We start from the raw sequence: 27,445 nt of genomic DNA on the forward strand, positions 1-27,445 counted from the left end.
CCATTTTCCAGCACATTACCAGCAGCAGGGCCTGATGGGAGCCTATAATGAAGGGTCCTGCCTTGGCCGAGTCATGGGTGAGTACAGTCCAAACTCTGTGCATCTATCCTTTTCTCAGTTTCTCCCTCCTTTCCCCGTTTCCTCTGCTCCCTTCCTCCTACCTTGCATCCCCTGAGGCTTGTGATCCTGTCTGTCCTTTTACTCCGCTTGTTTGCCCTTTCTGTTATCTCTCTCCTGCCTCCCCTCTCTAGCCACACACGCACCTCTACCTTCTCCTCATCTCCATCACCTTGTGTATCCCATGACCCATGTATTTTCCAACGTTTTGGCAGCCTCACCAACTTGATTCATTCCCTCCTTCCTTCCTCTTTCTGTAGCTACTCCCCTGGGTACTAACCCTGACAACCTGGACCACATGGAAGTTGGCAGAGGCACAGACAGGGTCCACACATCTTTACACACTGTACAGCTCTCTAGTACTCCTAGCTCACAACCACACAGTGGTCTGTGGGGACTTTGCGTCATATTTGACCTGTGTTTCACTCCTCATGGCAGGGAATTTGTCTGCGTGTGCATGAATGTATGCAAAAGAGAGAGAGAGAGAGAGAGAGAGAGAGAAAAAGTGTTCCAAGGATACCCATGACAATGGCTTATGGCCAGGGGCCTAATCTGTTCCCGCACCACTAACTTACTCATCCTTCATGACTGCATGGCTAAATTAAAGGCAGGTGAATGCTTGAGGAATTGGGGCCAACCTCTTGCTTCCCGCTGAAACGAGACATATTACAGCCATTTCTTATGTAGCTTTAGTCAAGCCAATTTAGATCTACTGGCACAAACTCTCTCCTTTTATGGAATTTGACTTTAACTCAGATTAACACTGAGAGTTTAATATAATTTCCACTTGAAGCAATTGAAAAACAGAAATTGTTCTCGGTTTTCAGATCCAAAGGAATAGCCAGTGTGTGGTGTCACACAAATAAATTCCCAGATGAATATTGGAATCTGTTTCAATCTCCCACAGCTGAGTATTTAACTGGGGGCAGAGTCATAGAGCAGAATAACCATTCAGACCCAGTAATCACAGCAGTGCTTACAATTAAGCACTGAAATAATTTGGAAGCTTTTAAATTATAGTGGTCCTCAAAGGTTTTTTTCACTCCTCATTAACAAAAAGATCTCTCAAACAATATGCTAAAATAATTTGGATAATGAACATAGGTTCTAATGTTCAACAAAATGGTAAAACATAAAACTTTACTGTGAATTGCTACATTAAAACAACAAACTGCGATGTATATGACTTGCATATTGTTACTAATGTACACTTTACCCTGTCATGATCAACACAAAATATAATTCAATAGTTTCTTTATATATATATATATATATATATATATATATATATATATATATATATATAAATTAAAATCTGAAAAGTGTAGATACATGGGTATTTTCTACTCTGATACTCTGAAATAAACTTTAATGCCACCACTTACTTTCAAAAGTTAATTAATTTAAAAAAAGAGCCCACTTTGGAGCAAAGCACTTCACAAAAACCCCAGCTGTTCTTTAAAGGCCTCAGACATTAAGACATTAGTTACCAAACAGCCACAAGAGGGGGTTCTGGTGGGATGAGGCAAAGTGGTGGCAGCAGTAACTGTGTGAATGTGCTTTTTTTAACTCCTCTGAACAGACAGCCTCTCTGTACTGGTTTAGATCAAAGCACACTAATGTGTCAGAATGGCCCAGTTAAAGTCCAAACCCCAAATTTTGTGAGAATATGTGCCCTTAAAATTGATGTTAAAAGATGCACTCCGTGCAGGTTGACTGAAATTAAGCAATTTTGCAAAGAAATTGTTAAACTTTTTTTCCCCCTAGATTTGCACATTTAGTAGAAGCTTGATAAACCAAAAGATTTGTAGAAATTACAGCAGACGCTACAAAGTTGACTCAGGTAGAACAAACACAAATGACCACCCAACATTTTTAATTTACATTTGTACAAAAGACATACTACAGCCATGCAAAACTTTCCTTCCACATCAAAATTATGAATTATTTTATGTTAATCTGCCCCAAAAAGTACCTTGAAGTTTGTGACAAATGTGACAAAATAAGCGTAAAGGTTCAACCTGTAAGAACAATTTCATGTTCATTTGTTTGGGGATATTATCAAAAGAAAGGGTTGTCCTTTTCTCTTTATGGCAATTCATTGTGATTGCAAAATATAGCTAATGATATACAAGCAAGTAATGCTACCACATCAAAATGTGCAACATTCTTTAAAGATATCAAGCATTTAATCCAATACATCCCTCAAAAATGCGTGTCTATTTCTAAAGGTAATGAAAACACTGAGCAATAAATTGAAAAATCTCTGTGTGACACCTTGTTAGATATACTTGTCGGTGTGTATTTACCTCTGTCTGTGTCATACAGGAAGACAAATCGGTTCCAGTCATAGTGGTCGAGCAGGGACAGCAGAGCTCCTCTGATGGACGGCCTCAGCTGCAGCGTGAACTGTCCCTCGCCCTCGGTGGGAAAGCTGGGCGTCACCAGGCTGATGTGCAGGGCTCCACAAAACGACGTCAACGTGTTCACCGACCGCTTGTCGTAAAGGCCAAAGATGGCAAAGACCCCCCTCGAGTACTGTGAACAAACTAATGTGGTGAAGGACGAGAAGAAAGGGGGGGAAACGAGGGAGGGTATGGGGACCGAAATGGAAAATTGGATGAAATTGGAAAAGAACAAGAGAAAATTAAGGAAACTGAAATTGAAAGTTTACTGGGTGACACAAATTAAAGAGGGAAAAAAGAAATACTTTTAAAAAACTTCTTTTGATTTTGTAAATGAGTTCTGCAGGAAAAAAAAGACCAAGAGGGGGAGAATTCAGAACACATGGGTCTTAATTAAATTCGCTCTGTGGAATATGTTTAAATATGCCAACCATTTTAATGAGCTACCACTTCAGCTTGTGTCAGCCCTACACTACCTCCTCTTTCCTAATTAGACCCACAAACTGCATATTTTGAAAAGTGTATGTGCCTGAAATTCAAAAGTACCTTTTTAACCTCGACAGAAGTTGAAACGGCATCAATCAAATCCGTCTCAGACATAGATAAAACGGATTCGAGCCACCATGAGGAAAATCTCATCTGCCTCACAACATCATGTACACATACAGAAATAGTAATAAAAAAAAGAAAGTCTAAGTTCAAACATTTGCACATGCATGTGTTGAAATCTAAGAAGCCCACAAGCCAGCACATTTCAGACTTTGATTAAAATAAAATAAAAAGTTGCCCTCATCAACAAGAACTAACTGACTTAGCTGCATCTGCAGTCATTAAAGAAATTAGAGTCAAATGTCTAACCCTGCTTAAAGCTAAATGTTCTTAGGATCTATCCTTGAACACAAGCAGACTTGAAGATGCAAACCCCCTTGACAGAACCACAAGCAAGCTTTAAAGATTGGGTCATTTGGCAAAAAAAATAGGACAACAAAACAATTAAAAACATTTGACTTCATGAAAAAGGTTAGCTTTTTAAATTAAAACAGTAAAATCTGGGAACGTGGTCTCAAAAGGTGCCTGCTTTTTAATTTCCATAATGTTATTTTCCATTACCGTCATAAAGGGCCGCACTTATCAATTCAGGCAGATTATTTTTTGTTGCTGAACTCTGACTTCGTCCTGCATTATAATTTACTCGCTTCCCGGTGATACGTCATGAAGGAGTAAACACCAAGACAGAAAGACTGCAGGCTGCGCTTTTAGCAACAACTGCACAACTCCAAAAGCTCCTTTTTCCCCCCCATTTTCTTTCTTAATCTTTTCGTACATTGCATCATATGTATCCCTAGATCCTTTCTTCTGTTTTTAAGGAAGACTCCCTTCATCCTCTCTTTCAGCTTCCACCATCCACTCTCTCATCTCTTCTCTCCCTCCCTCCCTCCTTCTTCTTCTCCTTCTCCTCCTCCTCCTGGGACTGAGAGTAATTCCATTATCAGCTATAAGCCTCAGTGGGGGTAAACACTGAGGGAAATGCAGCTTTGACGGTTTGGCTTGTGGCAATTAAACAAAGCCATGGCCTCTGCACCCGGCCGGCGGTAAGGCAGGGATTTAGTCTTAGATTATGACAGGAGCTAAATGTCTTCAATTCAGAGAACTTGCATATGAGCTGTACTCAGCATGCGTCATTCAGCTGCTGCTGAGTCATGCCATCCTAACTGACTTTCATGTTGGTTTTTACAAAGACTCTGCATGTCTCTTAATGTTTCCGAGGATAAGAGAGACAGGTGAACAGATGAGACTGAAAGGTGTTAATTTTTTTCACAGATAAAGCAGTGATTTTCTTCAGACTTATTAGAGGAAGTAAATTATAATACGCCGATTAAAATGAAAAAATCGAAATTTAAAATGACAGTGCAAAGGATTAACGCTGACAACCAGCAGGGACATATAATTATGCTAAAGCAGTTGGGAGAAATTACACTTCTTTATTTTTGATAGCAGCCACCTAGTGAAAAGCGCCGTCTAGTAGAAATGAACATCATTTGAAGACAAAAGATTATCAATATACACACACCAGCCACTTTATTAGATAAAATGGGCTAACACATTCAACTATTCAGTCACATCACAGCAACTCAAAATGTTAGGATCCAACAAAATTCCTGCTGTTTTCGAATTCCAAATCTAAATTGCAGAGCCTTTGAACAATCACTGCTTTTCAGGGATTTATTTGTGTCTGTCAGTACAAATACGTAGATTATTTTTTTCTTTCTCTTTCTTTTGCAACTCACATTGAGATGTTGGTGAAAGAGCTTAAGTTGTAACTTCCTTTTTGAAGAAAGTCCTCTTTGTCTTTTAAATCCAACAAGGGGTTTGTCGCTGCTTGTTCCGCCTGTCCTGGATTATGGTGATTTCATTTATATGCTCTCTTCTTCTCCGAGACATGCTTTGGATACTGTTTACCACACGGTTAAAGGATTTATTACATACTTTAAAAACTCACACACCATTGTTTGTGATATGCTTCTGCTTGATGGTCTGACTTGTGTACTAATGAAGTGAAGCATTGGTATGTTAATCGTGAGTCTATTTTGGGACATTTGTCTTCATTTTTTCAGGTTTACATCTATCAGAAAATTCTGGTGGTTGCAGTGTTTTGGTCCCAGGATATAATTATTTTAGCTTTACTCAAATCCTTGATTCTCCCATGTCAGCCATTCAGAAGTACCTTAACACCTGCTCCTGCAATGCGTCGAGTATTTACCCAAAGCTCCGCCTTGGAGCTTTAGTCCTCAACTGAGCCTCTCTATGTCTCCTCTAGCTCCTCCAGACTAGCGATAGCAGCAATTAGCAAACACCTGGTTGAACTGCGAGTCTGCTGAGCTTTTCATGCAAGCTCCTTCTCAGTTCAGTCTTTTTGGAATAAGAAAAATGCCTCCTTCAAAAGTAGACAGCATCAACAAATGACATGGAGAAGCATTATTGTGAGGACATGCTAAAAAGTGGGAGTGTCAGAAGGGGCAGAATGTTCTTAAAGAGACAGAGGCCAATTTCAAGGAGTCAAATACAGCTATAAATCAAAATTTATAGTCTTTTTATAACAACTGAAGGTAGCGTAGTCACTTGATTGTGCTATAAAATGGCACTATTGGTCTGACCATTTAATAGCAGGAAACAAAGGCTACAGTTCAAATAACCTCAACAAAGGTGGAGTACACAGACAGAAAATAATGTTGTCTTGTCCACTGAGATGAAATTGCATGTGACTTAATCAGTAGTTTAATCTCAGAACATCACACAACAGGTTTTAAACATTTTGTTCCAGAAAGAAAATACACTGGTCTGTTTAGTCTGTTGAAAAACTGTCTGTTATTTTTCTTTTTTTAAGTTTAAATATGACTTACTGCAACAAACATAGCAAGTAAAAGAAATGTACTGAACACAAAAAAATGTTTCCTCACAGCAAGCTCCGTCTTAATATATGCAGAGCAGAGACACTCCTCAAAACTGCAAGAACAATATCTCACTTTATCAGTACAGAAATAAGTCTGAGATGACATTTTTAAATCAACACAAGTTCAGTGAATGCCTGTCTTCAGCAATCACTGAACTATTGCAGTGTTAGATTCGTCTCTGAATTTGGAGCTCTGAGCTGGACATGACGCCATATCTGATATGAGACCACTTATTTGCGAGCCAAAAAACTGTAAGATCTGACATTCGTATGTATTAACAGCCTATCCCAACAACAAGGCATTTATCTCCATTTAATGATTTCAAACACAAAACGAACATGTTCATAGTTCAATACTTTAAGGTGCCACAGTTGGAGTCCAACTCCGGTCAGCTCAAATAACAAAAAATTATAACTTTGGTCCAAGGAGAGTGAAGGGCCCAGGCAAGTAGGACTGAGAGATTTCTTTGAATTAGCACAAGCGTCCTTCACAAAAATCAACCAGAGGGCCATCATGGTCAAAATGAATTATTCAGAATATATGGTATTGGTTAAATTATGAAAGCCCCAGGCTTGATCTGGAAGATATATCTATGCTCTGTTGCCACCCTGTAGACTCAAATTGCAAGTGCCAAGTCAGTCAAAGTTTTTTGAGATCGGGGAACATTTCTCCAATTGAAGTGATCAGAAGTACAAAACAGAGGGGTGCATACAGAGAACTGTCTCTGCCATAGGGGGGCCATAAGAACTCACTGAGTTCTACATGACGGGTTCCTAGTCGGTGGGGCTTTGTGAATTAGACAGATATGTAAACGCCATATTTCATGTATGTTTTGGGAGAGCTGTGTCTGTACAGTCCTTTAATGAATCAGAATGTGATTGAATATTGCTGTATGGTAAGGCTGTTATTGGAAAAAAGATTGCATCATCCTCTGTTGTTAAAGTTCTGCAGTTGGTTTATGTCATGATTTCACTCTAACACCATTTGAAAAAAAAAGAAGAAAAACAAGGTTTTGTGGATTTATTATTAATCGGAAAGAAAAAGAACTTCATTCCACTGACTGAAAAAAATACAACGTTTGACTTAAATTCCTTTGACCTTGATGCAATTAATATCTGATGTCTTAAACCGTTTGTTTTATCAGCCCCCTGGGTCTCCATTAAAGCCATCTCTGACAGCCTAAAACCCACTTCTCATTTTTAAATCACACCACCACTGACTGAGCCTGCAGTCTAAACAACCAAACAAAAGACAGTCTTTCCTTAGGTCTTTTTGAATCACCTCCACTTTTCTTAACTCCTGTGTGCTTTTAATCTTGGCTTTGCATTCCAAACACTCTCATCCCTTTTTTTTACTTCCACCATTTCCCCTTATGATCTACGTCTCTATGGGACTGTCACTTTACAACCCCCTCTACTAACACCAGGCTGCCGCAAGGCTGGAATGTGCCAGACAGTGGCGTCATTATAATAAAACGTGCACTAAGCTTGGTTCATAAAGCTTTAATGAGAGAAGGGGACCAGCGGCATGGTGCATCATCACTACAGTAAAAACACTGGACACAATGGGTCTCATGGGACTTTCTTCTGCCTTTTGTAGTCTCCTACTTGCTTTTTCTTGCTGCATCATGTGTACGGTGATAATTTTTTAGATGTTCCTGATTGTTCACTCTTTTTGTCAAGCAGTTAAACAGTAGCATGCATTCCTTATATGACTGCACAATCAACCTGTGTTCAGAACGCAGGTCTTTGTTTATCTTGACATTTCTGTACAACTCATGCATCTCAACATGTTTCCACGTTACAGAGCAATAATTTAACTGTGATTGTTGATCAAGTACAGTACAACGATAAAAATGTTTCACCACTTATGTAACATGTGAAATTGACCCATTATAATATCTGACAAAGATTATCTGAGCTAACGCAAAATGCAGGTTTGGAATACCAGCTACCTGGAAGAATGTGAAAATACTATACCTAAACCTAGAAACTAGAACATTTTGGGAATTTAAACACAACTTCACCATCCAAATCTAAGCCTGATTGCTCCCAGTTAAGAAATCACTTGAACAGAACATCTCTGATCAAATGAAATAGGCTAAAAAGTTCTTAAAAAGCAGTACGCCATGTTGAAATCTCAAGAAATTCCAGCTCAGAGAAGAAGCAAAGTATGATTGACAACTATACCTTGCAGGTACGATTCCGGCTTCCATATGTCACAAATCAATATAGCTCTGCTGATTTGTGTGTCAGTGTATGAATGTGGGTGTTTGTGGGTGCAGATGAGTGAATGTGTCTAAAGTGTAAAGTGTATTGGTCAGTATGAGGAGAGGCATTATACTAATTCAGTCCATTTAAAAATGTATAAATCTGGAAATGGTTACAAAACCATTCCCAAGGTATGTGAGTGGTAAGCTGTGAACTTTCTCAGTGGCCAGAATTGCTGTTCTTAACTGTCTCATTTAAAGTCAGCGTGAAGCTAATTATTTTTATTTAAGGGGAAATTATTGATATTTCTTTTATGATCTGAAACATTTAGTTGTGAAAAAAAAAAAACTCAAAAAATATACTTTGCTTTCCCACCAGCCTACTTCAATTTTGGTTCTTATGCGTTTAGAGATTTGTATTTCCTCCACATGACAGAATGAAAACACACAGAGATTAACCTGCTGTTGATTAAACTGTCAGCACATATCAACACCAAAAGTTCTGCACACACATTGCTCACAGTCATCTATGGCAGCATTCATGGGCATAATCAGCTCCTCTTCATCATATGCAAACAACTTCCACACTTTCTGTCCTGATGCTGCAGTTGTTTTTCTTCTGTTAGTCTGAATAACAGCCCTGTAGCGGACACATTATCCAGACAGCTTACACGGCAAAATACTGTGAGCTCTCTCGCTACCAGAAGGCAAAGGCAAAAATAAAGAATGTATCATTATAAATGAGGGTTACAAGCCAATTTAAAAGCCATGAAGTGTTTTTTTTTTTTTTGCAGTGGTCAGAAAGGCCTACAGTGCACCACAGTAAAACTTGGAGGGGGTGGGGCAAACATAAACGGCACTAACAACCTTTAATGAGCAACATAATTAGATGAAAATCTACTGCCCATCGCCTCATTCACTGTTCAGTCTGTTTCCAGTTGTAGACTCTTCAGTGGAAAGGTCTTGTGCATAAATTTTATTCAGTGCTGCAAGACAGTGTGTAATCATTCTTCCACAAAAAAGCAAGTGTGCTGGAGTCAATATATATTTTTTTATAATTAAGCCATAACCATTTGTTATCTTATCTCCACAATCATTGAATAAGGTAAATATGGAATGCAAAACTTAACATACAACATTCTTGTCGTATTTTCAAATATTATTTTAAAATTGTATGTAGTAATTATTTAAGTAATGCAATTGTTAGAAATATCATTTTTTAAAACTGCCACTTATCTTGATACCTATAAAATGCATCTAAAAGTAAATTTGATATGGGCCTAAATGTGAAGAAATTATTCGAATTTTAAGCAACATTCTCCGTCACATACAACCTAATCCTACCTAAACAGTTGCCATGCCAAGGTGAGTGAATCCTTATCCAGCTATGCAGACAGAGCACAAAGCAAAAGATTGACATCAACATAGCACAAAACATCGACTCCAGTGTTTTTTATGTGTACCATATGTTGTGTCAGAGCTCTGAAACTATCATTGTGTAACCTGTCCCAAAAACATGTAGGTAGCCTGGACTGTATAGAGATCACATCACACAGGGCACAGTACCAAGAATGGTGATGCGAGAGTGTTAAATAATTTAAGTCATGTTATTTCATATTCCATAAAAATGTGACAAAGATATAGCAATCCAAGAAATAATTGTGCTTATTTCTTTTTAGGAGGAAACTCATGGAGAATGGTGCTAATTAAAAGTCAAAAACTCTCCTGGGTGATGGCTAAATATACATTTGTTTGCTCAGTATTTTTTTTGGCTCTTCCTCATCTTAAAATTAACTGGAGAAAAAAAATCATATTTTTATAAATTCTTTCCAGAGTGAATTGAGAAAACCTCTTGAGGTGCTAGTAACAGCTAGCCAGTTAGCCAGTGATAGTTATAAGTTACACAAGTTAAGTCAAATATATTGGTGCATGAATTTAGTTTGTAAAAAGTATCATATTTAAGTGGCACAAAACTGCAAATCATAAGCAAATCATAAGAAACCTTTCTACTGTTTGTCAGAACAAATGAGTCATTTTTCATCGTATATGCAGAATTAGCTTAAATCGGCTTTTTTTGGGACAAGATAACATAATGTTATGAAAAATGACTTATGGATGTTTAGAGTTGGAGCTTTGGACAAATTACATTTTGAATGAATTCAGGTTGTTTTTGTACAACATCATCACTATTCAACAACATTTGACTGCAATCTCAGCTACTTTGTGTACACTTTACGTCAGCTTTCTTTTTTTTTTTTGGTTATTTATATATTTTTTTTAGTATTTCTCAACTTTGTACACAAAACCAATTATAACTTGGCGAGCTACAGTACAGACACAAAGTTGAAAGAATGATGATGTTTTCGGGAGATTCTTTATCTACCGAAAAGAATCTTAAAACATCCATCATTGATTTCCATCACTTATAACAGTTTGTAGGTAGGATGCCCATTTTAAACTGATCATTGCAAGCCAAACTAATATAAAAAACACAAGATAAAAAAAAAAACAGGACTTTTCTACTGGCCGAGGCACCGTCACTTAGGCGATGTAATATGAAGACAAAAACAAACCTTGTAGATCAATAGGATCTAGCAGAAAGCACAGCCATTTTATATATTTTAGTTTTGTTCAACATGACACAATGAAATTCCTGCTAGTGCAGCTACCTAGATGTTAGAGTGGTCATTTTATCAAATATGACGGTTATTATGAGTAAGAAAAAAATAAACAAAAAACAATGAAATCCAAACTTGCTTGCAAATAAGTTATTTGGAGCCTTGTAAATATTCTCCATCACAACATGCTTTATTTTCTTAACGCAGGAAGCAATCTTATGATTGCTTCTTGCTTCCTAAAAGGCTGAGAATCAACAATTTCAAGAGGCAATGTTACAACACGAACAAAATCAAAAGGCAAGATCAAAAACGAGTTTTGAACAGCTGTCTACAGGTAGAAAAACCGTTTCCAAAATCTAGTTAGGATTAGTTTTAATGCGTCCTGTTGAATCAACAGGATTCTTTAAAAAAAATCATAGCAGGTTTAGATACTTAGAGTTTTTAAAAACACACAAAAACGCATCATTTGTTTTATATGAAAATGTTTAGGCTGGCTTCATGTGAAATGAGTCACTGTTCAATTGCCGAGGATTTATAGCCGACATCAGTTCTCCTGCGTTCTCATCAGCAGCTTTACAAAGACAAGATAAAAGATGAAGCTCGACAACCTGGTAGCAGCTTTTTGTCTCTGTATGAAATCATATCAGGCTCTCTCTTCTAGAACATACTGTAGTTTACAAGATAACACAACCACAAATGGTTCATAAACAGGGTAGTGATTATTAGAAATAATAGAGCACAGTGTGCTCTGTTGGTTTGTGTGTTTCTGGTTCGCTGTGCTTGTGAGTGAGACCATTCATCCCTCGGTCTGCTTCCTTCTCTTCTCCATCACGGTCAGACTTCTCTTTTTCCTCCCTCTTTCACTAAACAGCCCCAAGCAGAGATGGAATTGAGGCATTGCTTCTTCTCAAGAATAAACAAAAGAAAAATGTTGAGGGGAAAAGGAAGAGAGCTGTTCCAGAATCCACAAGGGAATCTGAGAGCAACAAGAATCTGCCAAGCAGACTTTTACTTGAACGAAGAAAAGGTAATAAAGCCAGAGAATGTGAGACAACTACCCCAGAGGTTAGCAAAACCACCTGGAAACAAGTTTTTAAATGTGCTCAAAGCTCTTTTACATGTGTTGAGGCTTAAGTCGTGAAATGGTTTCGCATAAACACACTCAGGATCATCAGCTTCAGCTAAATCATGCACAGAAATGACTCCAGGGATATTCCGACAATGTCTTTTTTTAGCTTCGGTTTTTCAGCACAGGGTTGAATATCAGGTCAGAAGTCGGGGCATAAACAGGAAAAATGCTTCTGGGTGCAACTGCTGTGATTCACTCGTTGTCCTCCGTATTTAGATCTTTGCTCTTCTTCTGGACAAATGTTTGAGCTTTCAGGTGTTAAAGAGTACAGATCAGGATGAAATTAAGATTGTTACCTAGGAGAGGCCTACACAGCCTTTGCTGTTGTCGCAGTCAGTGGGTGTAGTGATGCTGGCTGATGTTTTGCCTCCATATAACAAGCAAGACAGACTATTGACAATTAGCACGGCTATTAAATTCTCATTTGACGATCGTTTTAAAGTAATATCATTTGGCTTTCTTGGGATTAGTGTAACAATCAAAAATATGGTAAACATATGCGCCTGGGGTAACAGCCTTTAAAAACTAGTCTTTGTACTAATTAAACTGTTGGAGATACAAATTGGTTTAGCACTTGGATTCTTACACCACATTCCACAGAAATATTTGAATGTTTTTTTCTTTATTAATACAAACGAGTGTTTGTTTGGCACATTTGACAAGACAAAAGAGAATTCTTACAGCTGCATTTTTGCTTACATTTTGTGAAGAAGGAAGTTATGTTCAGACCGCTTTTCTAAAGTAAAAATGGAGGTTGGAAAGTAACAATCAGTATTTACACAAGGCATTATGGGTAATAGGACTAAGGTGAGTAGTCAAGACAATTTGTTAAAAACTAAAATGTACGTGTAAAACAGAGATTTGAGAGCTTTCTATGAAAAAGTACTTTTAACTAACTAAAAAGTTAGTTAAAAGTATGGATAGCTTAAAAATAAATACTCTTTTACCATAAAATGAGGAAAATGTCTAATGACTTGACAGTTGAATAATAGCATGTTCTGAGTTTTAATGAATCTGATGAGGTGTCCAGTCTTGCAGATTTAAAAAAACAACAACTTCAAAAGCTAATTCTTTGGCATTGGCATTGTATAAGCTACTCACCAGTGCATGTGCACAAAGATTCGGGAGAAAATGGGAAGCAAGGCAATTACATGCCAATGGTTATGTGTGTTGTAGCTTATTGCATCACTGCCAAATGAGCCATGGAATCTGACCAATCAGCACTTTTACCCCTTTTTTATGTTAGGTTTTGAGCAAATAAACATATTCTGGTAACATTCCATTAATATCTCATATTCATTTCTTTAGGTTCAGCAAATTATCAGGGCCAATATGGCGGAAATCTTAGTTCTCCATCAAAAAGGCAAGGAAGGGTCACAAACTAAACTGATGACTCTTCATACAGTACACATATGTGTCCAAGTTCAAATGAGAACTTGGACATATATATGTTGCGCATGAGTCTAAATTTCTGTGACGTTTGAACTGTTTTTTCTATCTGTATCTATGATGCCGTGCTATGGACTGGTGACCTGTCCAGGGTGTACCCCACCTCTCACCTAATGACTACTGGAAATAGACACCAAACCCCCAGCCACCCTGCATTCAGACAATGGATGGATGGATAACAGGATAGCTATTAGTCATGCAGTCTATAAATCTTGGCTGTATGGAGCCACGGCAAGAAAAAAGTGTCCGCACTCCAGCTGCACTTTCAGCTCCTCCAACTGCTCTCTGCAGGGATGTCTGAAGTATTGCAGCTGGAGCACTGAGTCAGAATCACCTTTACTTTGTGCACGGTTTCAATCACTTACAGCATACAGAAGTGCAGTGATAAATATCAAAAAATGACAGATTTGAATGAGCTCCTAACTTGCAGTTCTTTAATAATTATAATATATACCTATTTTATATTTATAATATTGTATTTCTGTTCAAATTAAGTGAATGTTGGGCCAGTAGGAGTCTAGATTGTCTATGATTAACTATAAATAATTGCTTAGGCCAATGATTAGGAAAACTAGTCATTTAGATCAAAATTACAAAGTTGGGGCAAAACCTAATAATCAAGAAATAAGTCAAATAGTTCAGTCTCCGTTATTGTTTATAAATACCTGTGAATAAATGAGGCGAGCTCAGGGGTGCAGCTGGCTGCATGTCGCTTACAAGGGGATAGTTATCAATGACAGAGATAAATCCCGAAACTCCTCCTGTCCCTGCTGAATCTGGAATTCGATTAATAAAGTGAATTGTGGAATCAAACGGTTAAACTGGCCTCCTCCTTCATAGCTGGACGTGCACAACATCAGTGATTAATAAAAGAAACTCTTAAGTTTCTAAATATCTTGACCTTTAAGAAGTAAAACCTGCTTTCTGCAGCATGGTCTTAAGACATTTTTCTAGATATTGCACTGTATCTGAAAAAAAAAAAAAATGTCTCCAAGACCGTTAGTCACTGTAGTTACTGAGGCATGTTATTAAGCTTGTAATATCAAACTTGGCATAAACGCTCCGGGCAAAATTGTGGTCCAGAACATATCTGCTCACTGCATGATCTACCAATCAGACATGCATTCACACATGGATTTACACACCCGCAGCCACACAGTGCACTGCATAATACTGACAATGTGCTGCAGTAGCTTCCCCCCCACCGACAAGGTCTGGAATAGCAGAGATAAAAGATAGAGGGGATGGGGGGATGAGAAAGAAAAGAGAAAAGATAAAAGAGAACGAAAGAAGGAAAGTGCATGTCACCTGTCAAAGTGCTTTGCTGGGTACCCCTAGGACACAACCTTTTAAACAGGGATAATATGTGTGTGTGAATCAGAGACAGAGAGAGAGGGAGAGAAATGGAGAGAGAGCAAAAGAGAGCGAGTGAGTGTGTGGGACAGAGATGTGACAGCGAGGCTTTTTACTCCAGTCATCTTTAAGCACTACTAACAGTAGCTAAAACCCTCTGGGCCTGTCCAGTATGAACATAGTCATTCATCACACGCACACACAGACACACACACGCAGACACACACACGCAGACACACATGATATCAAAACCATTCATCACAGTGGTCAGACTAAGAGGTACAAGAGAAAAACAGGGAGGGAGGAGCTTGCACAGAGCTGCTTTCTCTTACTGTGACACTCTCCATGTATCTTGTTGTAATGTCCTGTTTTTATTTGCCTTGTAGTGTTGTGGCAGTACTAAATCCCCTAAATATTCTCACCTCCTTAATTTCACACTCTGGTGTAACCACCCCAGGTGCAAAAAGCTATTTCGAAGGACATGGTTTACCTATAGGTGGTTTTAAAGTGGCTAGTTCTTTTCTCGAAATGCCTCAGTGTGATCACTCCTTCAACGTACCTGCCAAAACATGATAAGCGTTCTGCTTAGCAAATACACAGAAAGTTATCTGGGTCAACGAAACAACTTCACTGAAGTACGCATCTAGCCCAGTGCTTAAGAATATGAAAGTATATAGGGCTAATTAAACCGCAATGATAATTTTATACGGCTAAACATGATGTGCTTTGGAAAATTAACACAGTTGTTTACTTCCAGATTTGAAGCATCCTTCCATCCATTACCTAAACACGCTTATCCATGCAGGGTGGTGAGGGGGGGATGGTGCCCGTCTCCAGCAGTCATCGGGTGAGAGGCAAACTACACCCTGGAGAGGTCACCAGTCCATTGCAGGGCAACACAGAGAAAGAAGGGACAAAGAACCATGCATGCATTCAATCACACCAACGGACACTTTTAGACAGATCAATCAACCTAGTGGTCATGCTTTCGGACTGTGGGAGGAAGCATGACCTCACATGCACATGGAGAATATGCAAATGTCATTCAGAAAGTCCCCAGACTGGGATTTGAACCAACGACAATCTTGCTGAAAGGCAAACGTGTTACCAAGGTTACCACTGTGCAGTCCTGATTTTGAAGGAAACTTTTTATTCTTTTATCCATGGTACACATGGCTCTGACCACACTGTTTGAAAGAGGCAGTTTTATGTATTTTCCAAATATATTGTTCCATTTTATAGCACAATCAAGTAACTATGTTACCTTCCGAAGTTAGGAAAATGCTGATATGGGAGATTAAATCATTTCTCAAACAGGCATGAAAAGGTCAACACTCAGGCTATGTTTTTGATGAAGGAATAAAATTCTAACATGATCTAAAGCTAAAAAACAAATAAATAATCAATCTTACATTATGCCACATCCCCTTTAACACGAATACTTGAGCGAAACTGGATTTTGAATGTTGAAAACTGGAAGCCAGGTCTGTGTCTCTCTCAGTATGTGAAAATGGAGTGTTTGGGAATTCAAATGGCTTTTATTAATCATTAAATATACTTGAACTTGTCAACAAATGACATGTACTTTAGAGTGCTAATATAACTGTCAGACTAATTTGAACCACAAACACTTGGGCATAATTTAGGCAGGCTGGTTATAAGCAGGTTAATAGCTTTGACAGATCAGACTATTAGCCGCTGAATTATATTTTCTTCTTCTCTGGTTTTGGTTCTTTTCCTCAAATAAAAAATAAATAAATAAAAATATCAAAATCCTTTTGAAGCAGAAATGCAAGGCAAATCAGAGACAAATCAGAGTAAAGTTATCTTGGTGAAAACAGAAGTGGAAATCCTTGCAGGATGAGTTTCAAAGTGTTTTTTTAAACAATTCAAATTTAATTTGGGTATATTCAGTTTGATGTACTCATATTTTTGTAACCAATAGATAAGTCATCTGGCCCGACCCTTCTCTATTTAGCAGTCACCATTTACTCTGTCTGCTCAGCTTTTCTTTAATATATGAATCATTCAGCGGTTTTGTGTTTTTGTGTGTCTCAGATGGAGGAAAATACCAAACAGAAGGTTTCTTCATCTGAAAAGGTTTTTTTCCTTTTCACTTTCTCCACAAGCATGCCGAGTATGAGAGATTCATATAAAGTTAAGAATTGATTTAACCATATAGTCTTTCTTAGGTCAAATTAGATTTTTTTAAATTTATTTATTTAAATGTTTTTTTTGGTTCCTCTCTTTTCCGATAAAAATTGAAAACTGTCTGGTCTTGGCTTCATCATTTTACCTTTTTATTTCACCTGTTGGTTCATTTAAATATATTTTAGATTTAATGAGAACGGACACAATGAAGATGTATTTTTTCAGTCTTTTCAATGCATAGGATAATAATATCTCTGCACCTATTTGGTTGAGCACTGCGCCTGTCAGTGAGGAGCTGTACTTTCTGCCCCACTCTGCGCATTTTCACTGAGCAGTTATGGCGACTAAATGAGTCACTCATTCACTAAATATATTAGACTGCAGACATTTGTGATTAAAAAAGTATGTTGGGGACATAAAGATCTACAACTACATATATCTACATTTAAAAAAAGCAAACTTGGAGAGAATATTTGTGAAAAATCTATATTTCTGAAATCTACAATTCACATCGAAAGGAGGCTTTTAATCTTGCAGAGAAAAAAAGCAAACACTGGTGAATGATTATTTTATAGTTAAAATATTGCCCTTTTAAATAAACACATTAACATGTTTCTAACCTCCACAGGTCAGTTTTGTTCATGTTGTAAAAACAGAAGCAAAGCACAAATAGAGTTTAGATGGCCAGAATGAAACAACTCAAATGTGAAGGAAAGGAATGAAGAGTGTTTTTATTAGGGAAATAAATGTTTTCCTGTCCTTGTTCTGTGCGTATCCATTGTTCTGGCAGGAGTTTTGGTTTCCCTGGGAGTGTGAAAACAGAGACACACTTCAGGGTAACAAGCTCAGTGAATGGTCCTCCCCACCCCCAAGTAAAAACTCAATGTAAAAAAAAAAAAAAAACATGAACACATTCCTGACTTATTCTCTATCACTGTGTGCTCACAAATTTCTCAGTTCTTCTTAAATACTTTACCTATTAAAATCTAAATTGACTTACCGGTAATATTAATTTATTGTGGCTGAGGATTCACTGATAGTGAAACAGTTTTGTAGGTAACAACCAGAAAAATTTGATCTAGTTGCATGAAATTTAAATAGCATTTCTATGTTTGATTATCTCCGAATAATGATTAACCTCTCTAAACCCATATATATATATATATATATATATATATATATATATATATATATATATATATATATATATAAATTTTTTTTTTTTGGTATTCCTAATTAAGATATGAAAAGATAAATATGTAAATATGTATTTACATATTTATAAAAAAATACACCGCACTTAAGTGTTTTCCACTGCAGGGCTTCACAGGAAAAGGATGCACTGGGTCTTCTTAATTTCAGTCCCCACAGTCCTCTGTGGAGGTTGTGTTACTTGCTAATGGCTCTGGCTTTTAAAATAATACAAACAGAAAGGATAAACTAAGAACAATATTTAATATGTTTCAATTTATCAAGAAAATACATAGAAACCATCAGCAAAGTAAATACATGCAAACAGCTGGTAAACTCTCAGAAGGACATTTAGCTCAGTTAAGTGAGACTTTCACACAAGAGACACATTATCGTCTTCAAGTACGAAGAAGATAACCTTTCCAAAACAAGACGAAAAATAGAAATGTCAAAGAATGGGTGCCATTAATGTTTTTTAAGTGCTTATCTGAAGGTAACAAGGAAAATATGACTTTATAAGAAGGGTAGATTTCTCATTTCCACAAGATTGTAAAATGTGTTTTCTTGGTACGTCAGGACATTTGCTTAGGGAATAAATGTTTTGTTTCTAAGTTTACTGGATGGATACGGTGCAACAATCAGTGCTTCACACAACGTGAGAAGCACTGATTGCAGAGTTTGCAGTGTTTGTGTTATGTTCTTATATACCAGTCATGAACTACACAATTCAACCTGAACTGCCTATAAAAGATTACCCTTTCACCGTTTTCAGAAATCTTTACGAAAGTCTTTCAAAACAACCCTCAAACATTACTTGTGATCACATCTGATTTCCAGATTATTGTGTTGGTTTTAATAAAACACTGGATTTGTATATGGATAATATATCCAAATGTTAAGTCTTGTTAAGAAACAGTTAAATATTACAAAAATTAAAGAATCTGTGGAGAAAACACGCGTGTGGGAATTCACATTTGTATTTCTGTCTTTAAAAATGATAGTGATCAAAATAAACAAATATCAGGGTTAGAAACTGACAGATTAAAAAACAACACTTGTCAAAATTTGACAGTACAAAATGGCATAGTTAGTTATAAATCCTATCAAATGAAAATAAGAACCCAATACAGATTGTAGTAATTCATCCCAAGTTTCTCCTTATTTAATTTTTCCAAAAATGAGTTATTGTTTAGGTAAGTAAAGGTACTGTATGTTCTAATCTGTACGTTTTGGGATCTTTAGTTTTATATTTGTTTCCGCTTTAATCATTTCTAAATCGTCTTTCAAATACGTTGTCATTTTAGTTTATCCCTGGTGTTAATTCATTTGCTCTCATTGTTTATGTTTAAATTTATTTCACTTTTTTTGGTTTAGTGATTTTTTTTCTGTTTACTATGTAAATTAGGTTCAGTTTTTCCCCATTTTTCATTCTCTTTGCTCTTTTTATTTCCCACCTTACCCTCAGTCTGACATTCAGCTCCTTTTCCCAGCTGTTTCTCTTTCTCTGTTAGAGTTCGCCTGCTCCCTTCCCCAGCTGCTGTCATTTACCTCTGATTGGTCCCTTCGGTTTGTTGCCACTCTCTTCTCTACCTCAGCATCTTTGGTTTTTCACTCTCCACTGTTTATGTTGCTCTCCATTTTATTTATCATGGTCAGTGGTTTCCCCAGTTTCCTCTTATTTTCCTGGCCTGGTTCACCATTCCATTAAAGTTTTCTTTATTATCATTATTAAATCTTTCACCACCTACCTCCTGCTTTCTGCAGTTTTTGCCTGACCAAATATGACACTGTAGAGATCCCATTGGATAATCTATCAGTTACTGAACTAGAAAACAACCATAATGTCACTGAGCATGCAAGACTCCTAATAATGTAAACATGTAGGTCAACTTATAAAAATGATCAAAGTTTGAAATTTTTAGAGAGAACATGAGAGGGAATGTGCTCTAACTAGTGTCTGACCCAAGGCCTTATGCTTATACCTCATCCTAGTTAATCATTTTTCATGGATGATGTTTTTTTGTTTTTTTTTATCTTAATGTAGCAAATCTACTCAGATTACTTCATATATTGTATAACCATATTGCATCTGTTTCTATGGAAACCTTCCATGCATAAATAACTTTTCTTTTCAAGACATTTTGTTGTTAGTCCACATATTGGTCACCATCACTATATTTAGTAAAAGGAGCCTCTCTTTTTGTGTCAACAAATTGAGTTTAAAATGTCTTTAATCAGGTAAAAAAAAAGACAAATGAAAATTTTAAAGACTTTAGTCCTCAATTATTTTGCCATATTTTTTTATTGGAAAAAAATGTTGGTTGTAATACATTGGTAAATTTTCCTCCTATGTAGAGGAACTCTAATATATTCATTTTTATGCTGCCTAAGAAGGATCCACACACCTAATTTAAATGCATGATTCATTCCAGGACCTTTGCAGAACCTGGTGACACGCTGAGAAGATCACGTGTTAAAGAAAGTAAGCACCTAAAACCTACTTCAGAGGCTGTGAACACTCAAGAAGAGGCATCACATTCACACTTAGGTGAAAGAAAAATAAATATGACATGAGCCAGTACCATCTTAATGAAATGGACACATGAATGTATTCAAGAAGAACCGGAGCTAAGCCTGAATAGCATTAGGTTTCAATGTATTCTTCAACAACTTAATTTGGGGTTTTCATGACTAGCTTCTCTCTAATGTAAGAAAATATCTCTATGTAATGCTTTGTATATTCATGACTTTAGTTGGGTCAGACACTATTGTCCTGTAACAGGAGCTAATTAAATACACCACTGGGCTTCTACAGTAAGCCACACATGCTTTATCAAACATTCAGATGCACACTCACAGCCTTATCTCCACAAGAAGGTCTGTGGGAGCCGTGTTTGACAAATGTATGACTCGGTTTCTTTGTCCTGAGGGTAGGCCGCTGGCACGCACATAATGACACACATAGATCGCTGCATTCACAAAACAACTACTCAAATAGATGGTAAAACCAAAACAAACGTAGAAATACACAAGGCAACATTGAACACTATACTGCACTTACTGCAGCATATCCCAAAAAAATATTTGTTGTTGTCCTAAATGATTATGATCTTTATTTCTAAAGCTGAACGGGTCAGTAGTTGTGCGTGTTGTAGGTAAACAACTGAAAAGAGCAGATATTTCTAAACACAGCCTGCTCATAAAATATAGATTTGTTCTATAAAAAGAATGTATAAACAACGCTTTGGTCAGTCCTGTGTTGTTTTCATGTTAGGAATCTTGGAAATTATATTCTGCAGCAAATTTGATGGCTGCTCTTAAATTATTTCATTTACATACGTAGAATTAGTCCGTTTGTTTTAATGGGTAAACCACTTCTCCATCCCAAGATCCAATTTGGCACACTAGATTTTTATTCAGAAATGTTGTTTTTGTCAAATTAATTACACATGAGCGAGCATCATATTTATAAATATAGTAATAGTTTATGAGTGATTTATTAAAGTAAAACTAAATAAAACAAAACAAAACAAAGAAGAAAGAATTTTAGAAAGAACAGAAATATCTAAAATATTATCTAACATTTTCTTGGTCACCCAAGAGTTATAAAACTGACTAAGTTTGACTAACAATATCAAAAAAGTTTGGGTTAAGAAAAAAACATGGAGGGATTCAAATTGTCTAAGAAAACCTGGACACATCAGTTTTTCTGCTCGGAGCTGCTTGCTTCAACAGAAGAAGCAAAGCGTTTGCTTTCAGGTCAGGAGCTGGTTGTGCGTCGTCTCATTGAACTCGACGGGATCTTTTGACCTGCGGTTCTCACATCCCGTTTCTCAACTCGGCTGACACAGGAATCTCAGCTCAACATCTGTTTGACCCGGCCTGAATGACGTCCTGTGGCAGAGAGGGAGCGACTAGCTTATCTAGTCCAGGTCACTGAATGTTTTGATGGTTTACACTCCAGAAATAGGATTTTAAAAAAAGGGAATGGATTCTAATCCTGCTTAAGGTATGAAGGTAAAAAAATAAATAGATAAAACATTTATAAAAGCTGAATGATGAATGAAAATAACCCAACTTTGTACACAAAAAAGATATATATATATATATATATATATATATATATATATATATATATATATATATATATATACACACATTTCCCAAATGTGGCTACACATTTGGGAAATGTGTAGCCAGTTTACATGACACAGCCAATGAGGAGACTCATTGGCTGTGGACTCCACGTTTTTTTCTAACCATATTATTTAAACTCAGAAAGAGATGGATAACACATCAATCAGTATATAAAGTTAATGGATTTAAGAACAGTTTAATTAAGTTTCTAAATAAAATAAATAAATCCTGTGAGGGATTTGACATGTACTTTAAAAGGAACTTAGACAGCTACTTTCAGACATAAAACAGTCAAAATGACATTAAAATATTGTAAACAAGTTTAGTAGGTCAGATTTCAGGTGTTCTTGAAAAATAAGTGTTTTGAACATGGTGATTATGTCAAAGATATATAATTAGATTACCCTAATAACTTGAGAAATGGTAACTCTTTATTCTAACCAAATGCTTCCCGTCTTTGACTGGTTTCTTAAAATATAGATGGACAAATCTGAAAGCCATCTGTCAAATTCATAGATTACTCTCAGAGCATAGGTAACTAAATCAATCAAAAAAAACCTTCCCACGACAGCATCTTTGCATCATCTCAGACCCAGACACCACATTCAATGCATCTTTCTGTCCAGAAGTTGACAACACACTGAAGAGACTATGGAGCACATTTGTCCTCTTGTCCCTTATTCTTATTTCTGATTTATTAATCTTTTTACAGTGGTGTTAATGGTTTAATTTAAACATTCCTGTTCCTCACTCACTGCCGCAGGTTTGTTTGTGGTGGCATTATATAGTTCTTTACATCTGTGTATTTGTTTCAGTTAAAGCCAACACTTCTGGACCATTTAATGAATATAAATGTTTCTTTAGTTTCAAGGTACATTTCAGGTAAATTATCTGGTTTTCTTTTGGACACTCACCACTGTTTTTTCACTCATCATTGTTTGTCCGTTTTGGATGCTATTGCCTGAGCAGGTGTATGGGAGGGGCCGGCCGGCACTTCCTGATTAAATGACTATGATGTCACTGATTACATCACTGGGTCCTAATAAATGGAAGTTTTTTGTTTTTGTATTGTTTTTTTTTTTAGTTCCTCTGTATTAAATGTTTTATTTTGAATATCATTACAAACTCATCTAGTTATGCAGATAAATTTGTAAATTAGGTTAATAACTGTAATCCTGTTTCTCTGTTTAGATTTTATCATTTGTTTTGGTCTAATGAAGTGCAGGCATGTTGCCAACTTGGTATAAGATCCGTAAGCGCTTAAAAAAAAAAAAATCTAAACATTAAAATTCGTCAGAAGAACCAGGAACTTGTGGCTGATGCTGTTTTTGGCTCGCCTGTTTTGACCATTCGACTGCACTACATCACCTTGCAGAGAGTTACAAATATTCATCCGGTTGATGCAAAATAACACAGAATGGATTCTCTGTTGTGTTTGGGTTGAATAGTTGCTAAAATGAATAAGAATTAAATACTGTTGAATATGTCATTATCCTTATTTTAGAAGCTGACAGGTAAAAATAGATTAAGGCAGGATTTTTTTTTTTTTTTTTGACCCTGTCAGTCAAAAATCTAGAACCATTCTTTACAAGTTGTCATAAACACTGGCTACCACGCCGATTGTATCTGACCTGAAATGCAGTCACAGGAACAATTATGTAATCCTTCCTACACAAAATCCCTAAAAAAAAAATCACACCACAATTCTCTGAACATTTTAAGTTAGTCGAAGTGACAAGTGCTACAAAATGTTGCTAACATAGTTCAGTCCGATTGTTCCTCTTGGAGGAATGGATTCTTTCCCACATTGCAGATCTCATCTTTACTCCCCTCTCACCCTACATGACTGCTCTGGCAGTATTACCTTCCTATACGGAGAAGAATGCTCTACTATGCCATCTGTACTATCATCCCATCATTCCCTGGAGCATGTGACTGTGTGTGCTTTTATGTGTGAGGAAGACGGGAGCCTGTGGAAAAATGTGTGAAGAGAGTAGGACATGTGGGTGTGCGTGCAAGTCTATAGTTGCGTGAATGACTGAGACCGAGGGTGAGTCGAAGTGACTGTGCATCAGTGCCAGTGATTCACAATCCGCATTACACCGATTGTCACAAGAGTAATATTTTGTCTGTCTGAGCACTTTTACATCGACTGTGCTCTCATCCACAATTTTTACTGTTACTGTCAGGGATTCCCTGTAGACAGGAAAAATGTGTTTTCCAAGGATAAGATGACCAGAGGCCATCAACAAACGTTTCCCCCACTGACTCACATTACCCATCACTCTGTCTTCTCAAGGAAACCCCAAGCACATCCCTGACACATTTCCCTCCAAAATGTACCCGATTCAGTACAGTCGGAGAGGAAGAAGTGAAGGGAGAAAGGAAGAATCTAGGAAAAAAACATGTGGAATTAATACAGGTAAAGAAAAGGGAAGACAAGAAAGTAAAGAATCACAGAAATAAAGAAGGAAACATGAATCAAGGATGGATTGGGAGGCAGAAAAAGGATGAAGGGGAAGACAGAAGAATGAAATGGAGGAAAAGCAAAGAGGAAGAAAAAAGGCACAATGGAACAGAAGAAGGGAAAGACAAGATGAAATGAATTTAGGAATGAAAGAACTAACAGAAGAATGAAAGAAGAAAAGAAGACAGTCCAGTGAACACAAATTGAATTGGGCTCATGCAAAGTTTTACTTCTACCTAAGGGAAATCTATAGATGTAATTACTAACTGTTCTCTGACAAGTACTCCAGTCAAAGGCCTCAGACTGTTTCCTTCTAGCTTCTCTGTCGACAGTCAATAATAGCCAGAGATGAATTGTATGTAGGTACTTTAATTAAAATGCCTTGCTGCAGGCAGATGTAAGAAGGACACAGGTGGGTTTTGAAATGAAAGAGAAACTGTTGAGAAAAATGGCAAAAAATATCCACTTATTAATACTCTTGAAACTTTAACACAACAAATAGCCTGACCTATCTCCAAAAAGAGAAAAAGAAAAGCATGAGGGCAGCAGCAGCGAGTTCCTCAGAGCAGAGTTTGTGATCCCATTTAGAAAGCAGCCTCTGGTGACTCCTCCAACTAAAAGGGCCCCAGATGGGAGGGCTCTGACCTTATTTTGAACTCTTTTGGGGCTGCTAAGAGGTAATGTGTGAAGCTTGGCAAGTTTACACTTCAAAACCAATAATTCACCAAACTGAACTGTGAATTTACTCTGAGTTTATTACTGCCAATATGCCACAAAATTTAAACATGCTTTCATGACAGGGGTAATTCTGACTTAATTGTCTTGCGGAAAGCATTACCTAATCATTGTCTGTCACATGACAAACAAAGAAGCGGATTGACGAGAAAGTTTATGAGGCAGATTGTATAATTTTAAGATTGGGCTTAAAAATTTCTTTTTAGAAATCGAGTGGCTATGGTACCCTGAGCTATATGTTGCTATGGACATAAGAACATATTGAACTGTTTCAGGCAACTTACATTTGTCACAAAGCCTCAGTTACTTTCAGAGATTTATTAAAGTCTTTATGGCTTATTCTGATCCATGCAATTATTGATTCCAGTTCCTACTTTCCGTGTATCTCCTACCTTTTTCTAAATCTTACATAAATGCCTTTCGTATCAATTTTGTCCCAGTTTTCCAGAGCCAGATTTCTTAAATATTTATATTTACTATAATTTCACATGTATCTGTAAGTAACGGCATTTGATAAATAATATATTTTTTAGATTTTATTTAAAGTCTGTTTAGCAGGAATATCCAGTTCATTATTACTTTCCACTCATGGTGTGCTGGATACCAAACAAATTCCACTGGTTTTGATTGCAGTTTCCTGGTGGAACTGCAGGTCTGCTGAGCTTATCACACAAACTACGTCTCAGTCCTAAGAATGATCGTTAATCGTCATGGAGACGGCGTCATTGTTGCGATGACGTGCTGAAGGATGGAGGAGGTTCAGAAAGAGGAGCTTCTTAAAGAGAGAGAGGCCCAATTTCAAGGCATTCAACTACAAATTCAAATTTGTTTTAAGTTATTTTTATATATACAAAATTTTTTATAACAACTAAGGGTAATAGCTAATTGATTGTGCTATGAAGTGGAACTATGTTCCTGGAAAATGCATATTAACCCCTTTAACAGCGAGAGAATGGCAGAGGTAAGTTATTTTTATTTTTGTTCTGATACCAAAGTCATCCAATACATTAAGCTGGAGACAGCTGTGTAGTCCTAATTATGAAGCCACAGCTGAAATGAACATATTGTTGTTACCTCATTTTTCACAAACTCCACTGTCTAGTAATCAAGCACGTCATTCCCCAGTAAAATATGAGCAGCCTTCCAGACCTGCGGTTTGTAGCTCACACTCCTCGCTTGCTTTCACTGCTCAGATGAAGAGTAATAATAAGACTTGAGTCACAGATCACAAGGTCCAGTCATCACAAGTCTCAGTCGAGTCTCAAGTCCTTGCTTCTAGTAAATGACCTGCACATAGATAGCAGTTCATCATGTCCAGTGGACCCCAAAGCACTTTGCAATACATTGAGTCATTCACCCAATCATGCACACTGATGGTGGTAAGCTACATTGTAGCCTCTAGCTACTTTGCAGATAGCGGTGAGGCTCTTGCCCAAGGACACAACAATTAAGAAAGTGGAGATTTGAACTGGCAACCCACCGTTTACAGGATGAACTCCGACCTCCTGAGCCGCTATCACCCCAACCAGATGACTTAAGTGGAACCCGAGCTTGAATCAGAGACTTGGGTCGCCATCTCTACTTCATATGTTATATACACATCCACAAGGCATAATGTAATGTGGGCTATGATACAGTATAATCCTGTAAATAACTTATTTTTACCTCGTCAGATAAGATATTACCATCTTAAGTTTCTTGTTTATTTTTATTTTTTTTCTCATAGTTTTTATGGTAACAAATTTGTCATTAACTTTTTGTTGTCAGAGTGTGAAAGTGAATGAGATGCATATTAGATTATCAAGCTTGCATGTCAAATTACCATTGGGGTTTTTCTCATTCTAAATATTTTTTTCATTATGAGACAAAAAAACGTGACACTTCCTGTGACCAGATCTGTGATGTGGGTCTGAGTCAGAGGCCTGAGCTAAAATTATGCCAGCCTGCCACACGGACCCATGGAGCCGCACTCAGCCTGTCTGTCCAGACATAAAGGTTTATCTAATTATGACAGATAAATCTATATCTTTAC

At 37.0% G+C, this 27,445-nt stretch overlaps 1 protein-coding gene across 7 annotated transcripts in view; it reads right to left on the reverse strand.

The window, feature by feature from the left end:
- Nucleotides 1–27,445, reverse strand: part of gria4a (glutamate receptor, ionotropic, AMPA 4a) — a 122,939-nt gene that overhangs the window by 77,690 nt on the left and 17,804 nt on the right. For all 7 annotated transcript variants that reach the window (XM_008425509.3, XM_008425507.3, XM_008425511.3 and 4 more), the window contains exon 3: nt 2,427–2,666. In XM_008425509.3, coding sequence (XP_008423731.1) covers nt 2,427–2,666 — 240 coding nt within the window. The remainder of the gene's footprint in view (nt 1–2,426; nt 2,667–27,445) is intronic.

Source organism: Poecilia reticulata, chromosome 13 (genome assembly GCF_904066995.2).
Source record: "Poecilia reticulata chromosome 13, P_reticulata-male-v2, whole genome shotgun sequence".
Taxonomy (NCBI): Eukaryota; Metazoa; Chordata; class Actinopteri; order Cyprinodontiformes; family Poeciliidae; genus Poecilia; species Poecilia reticulata.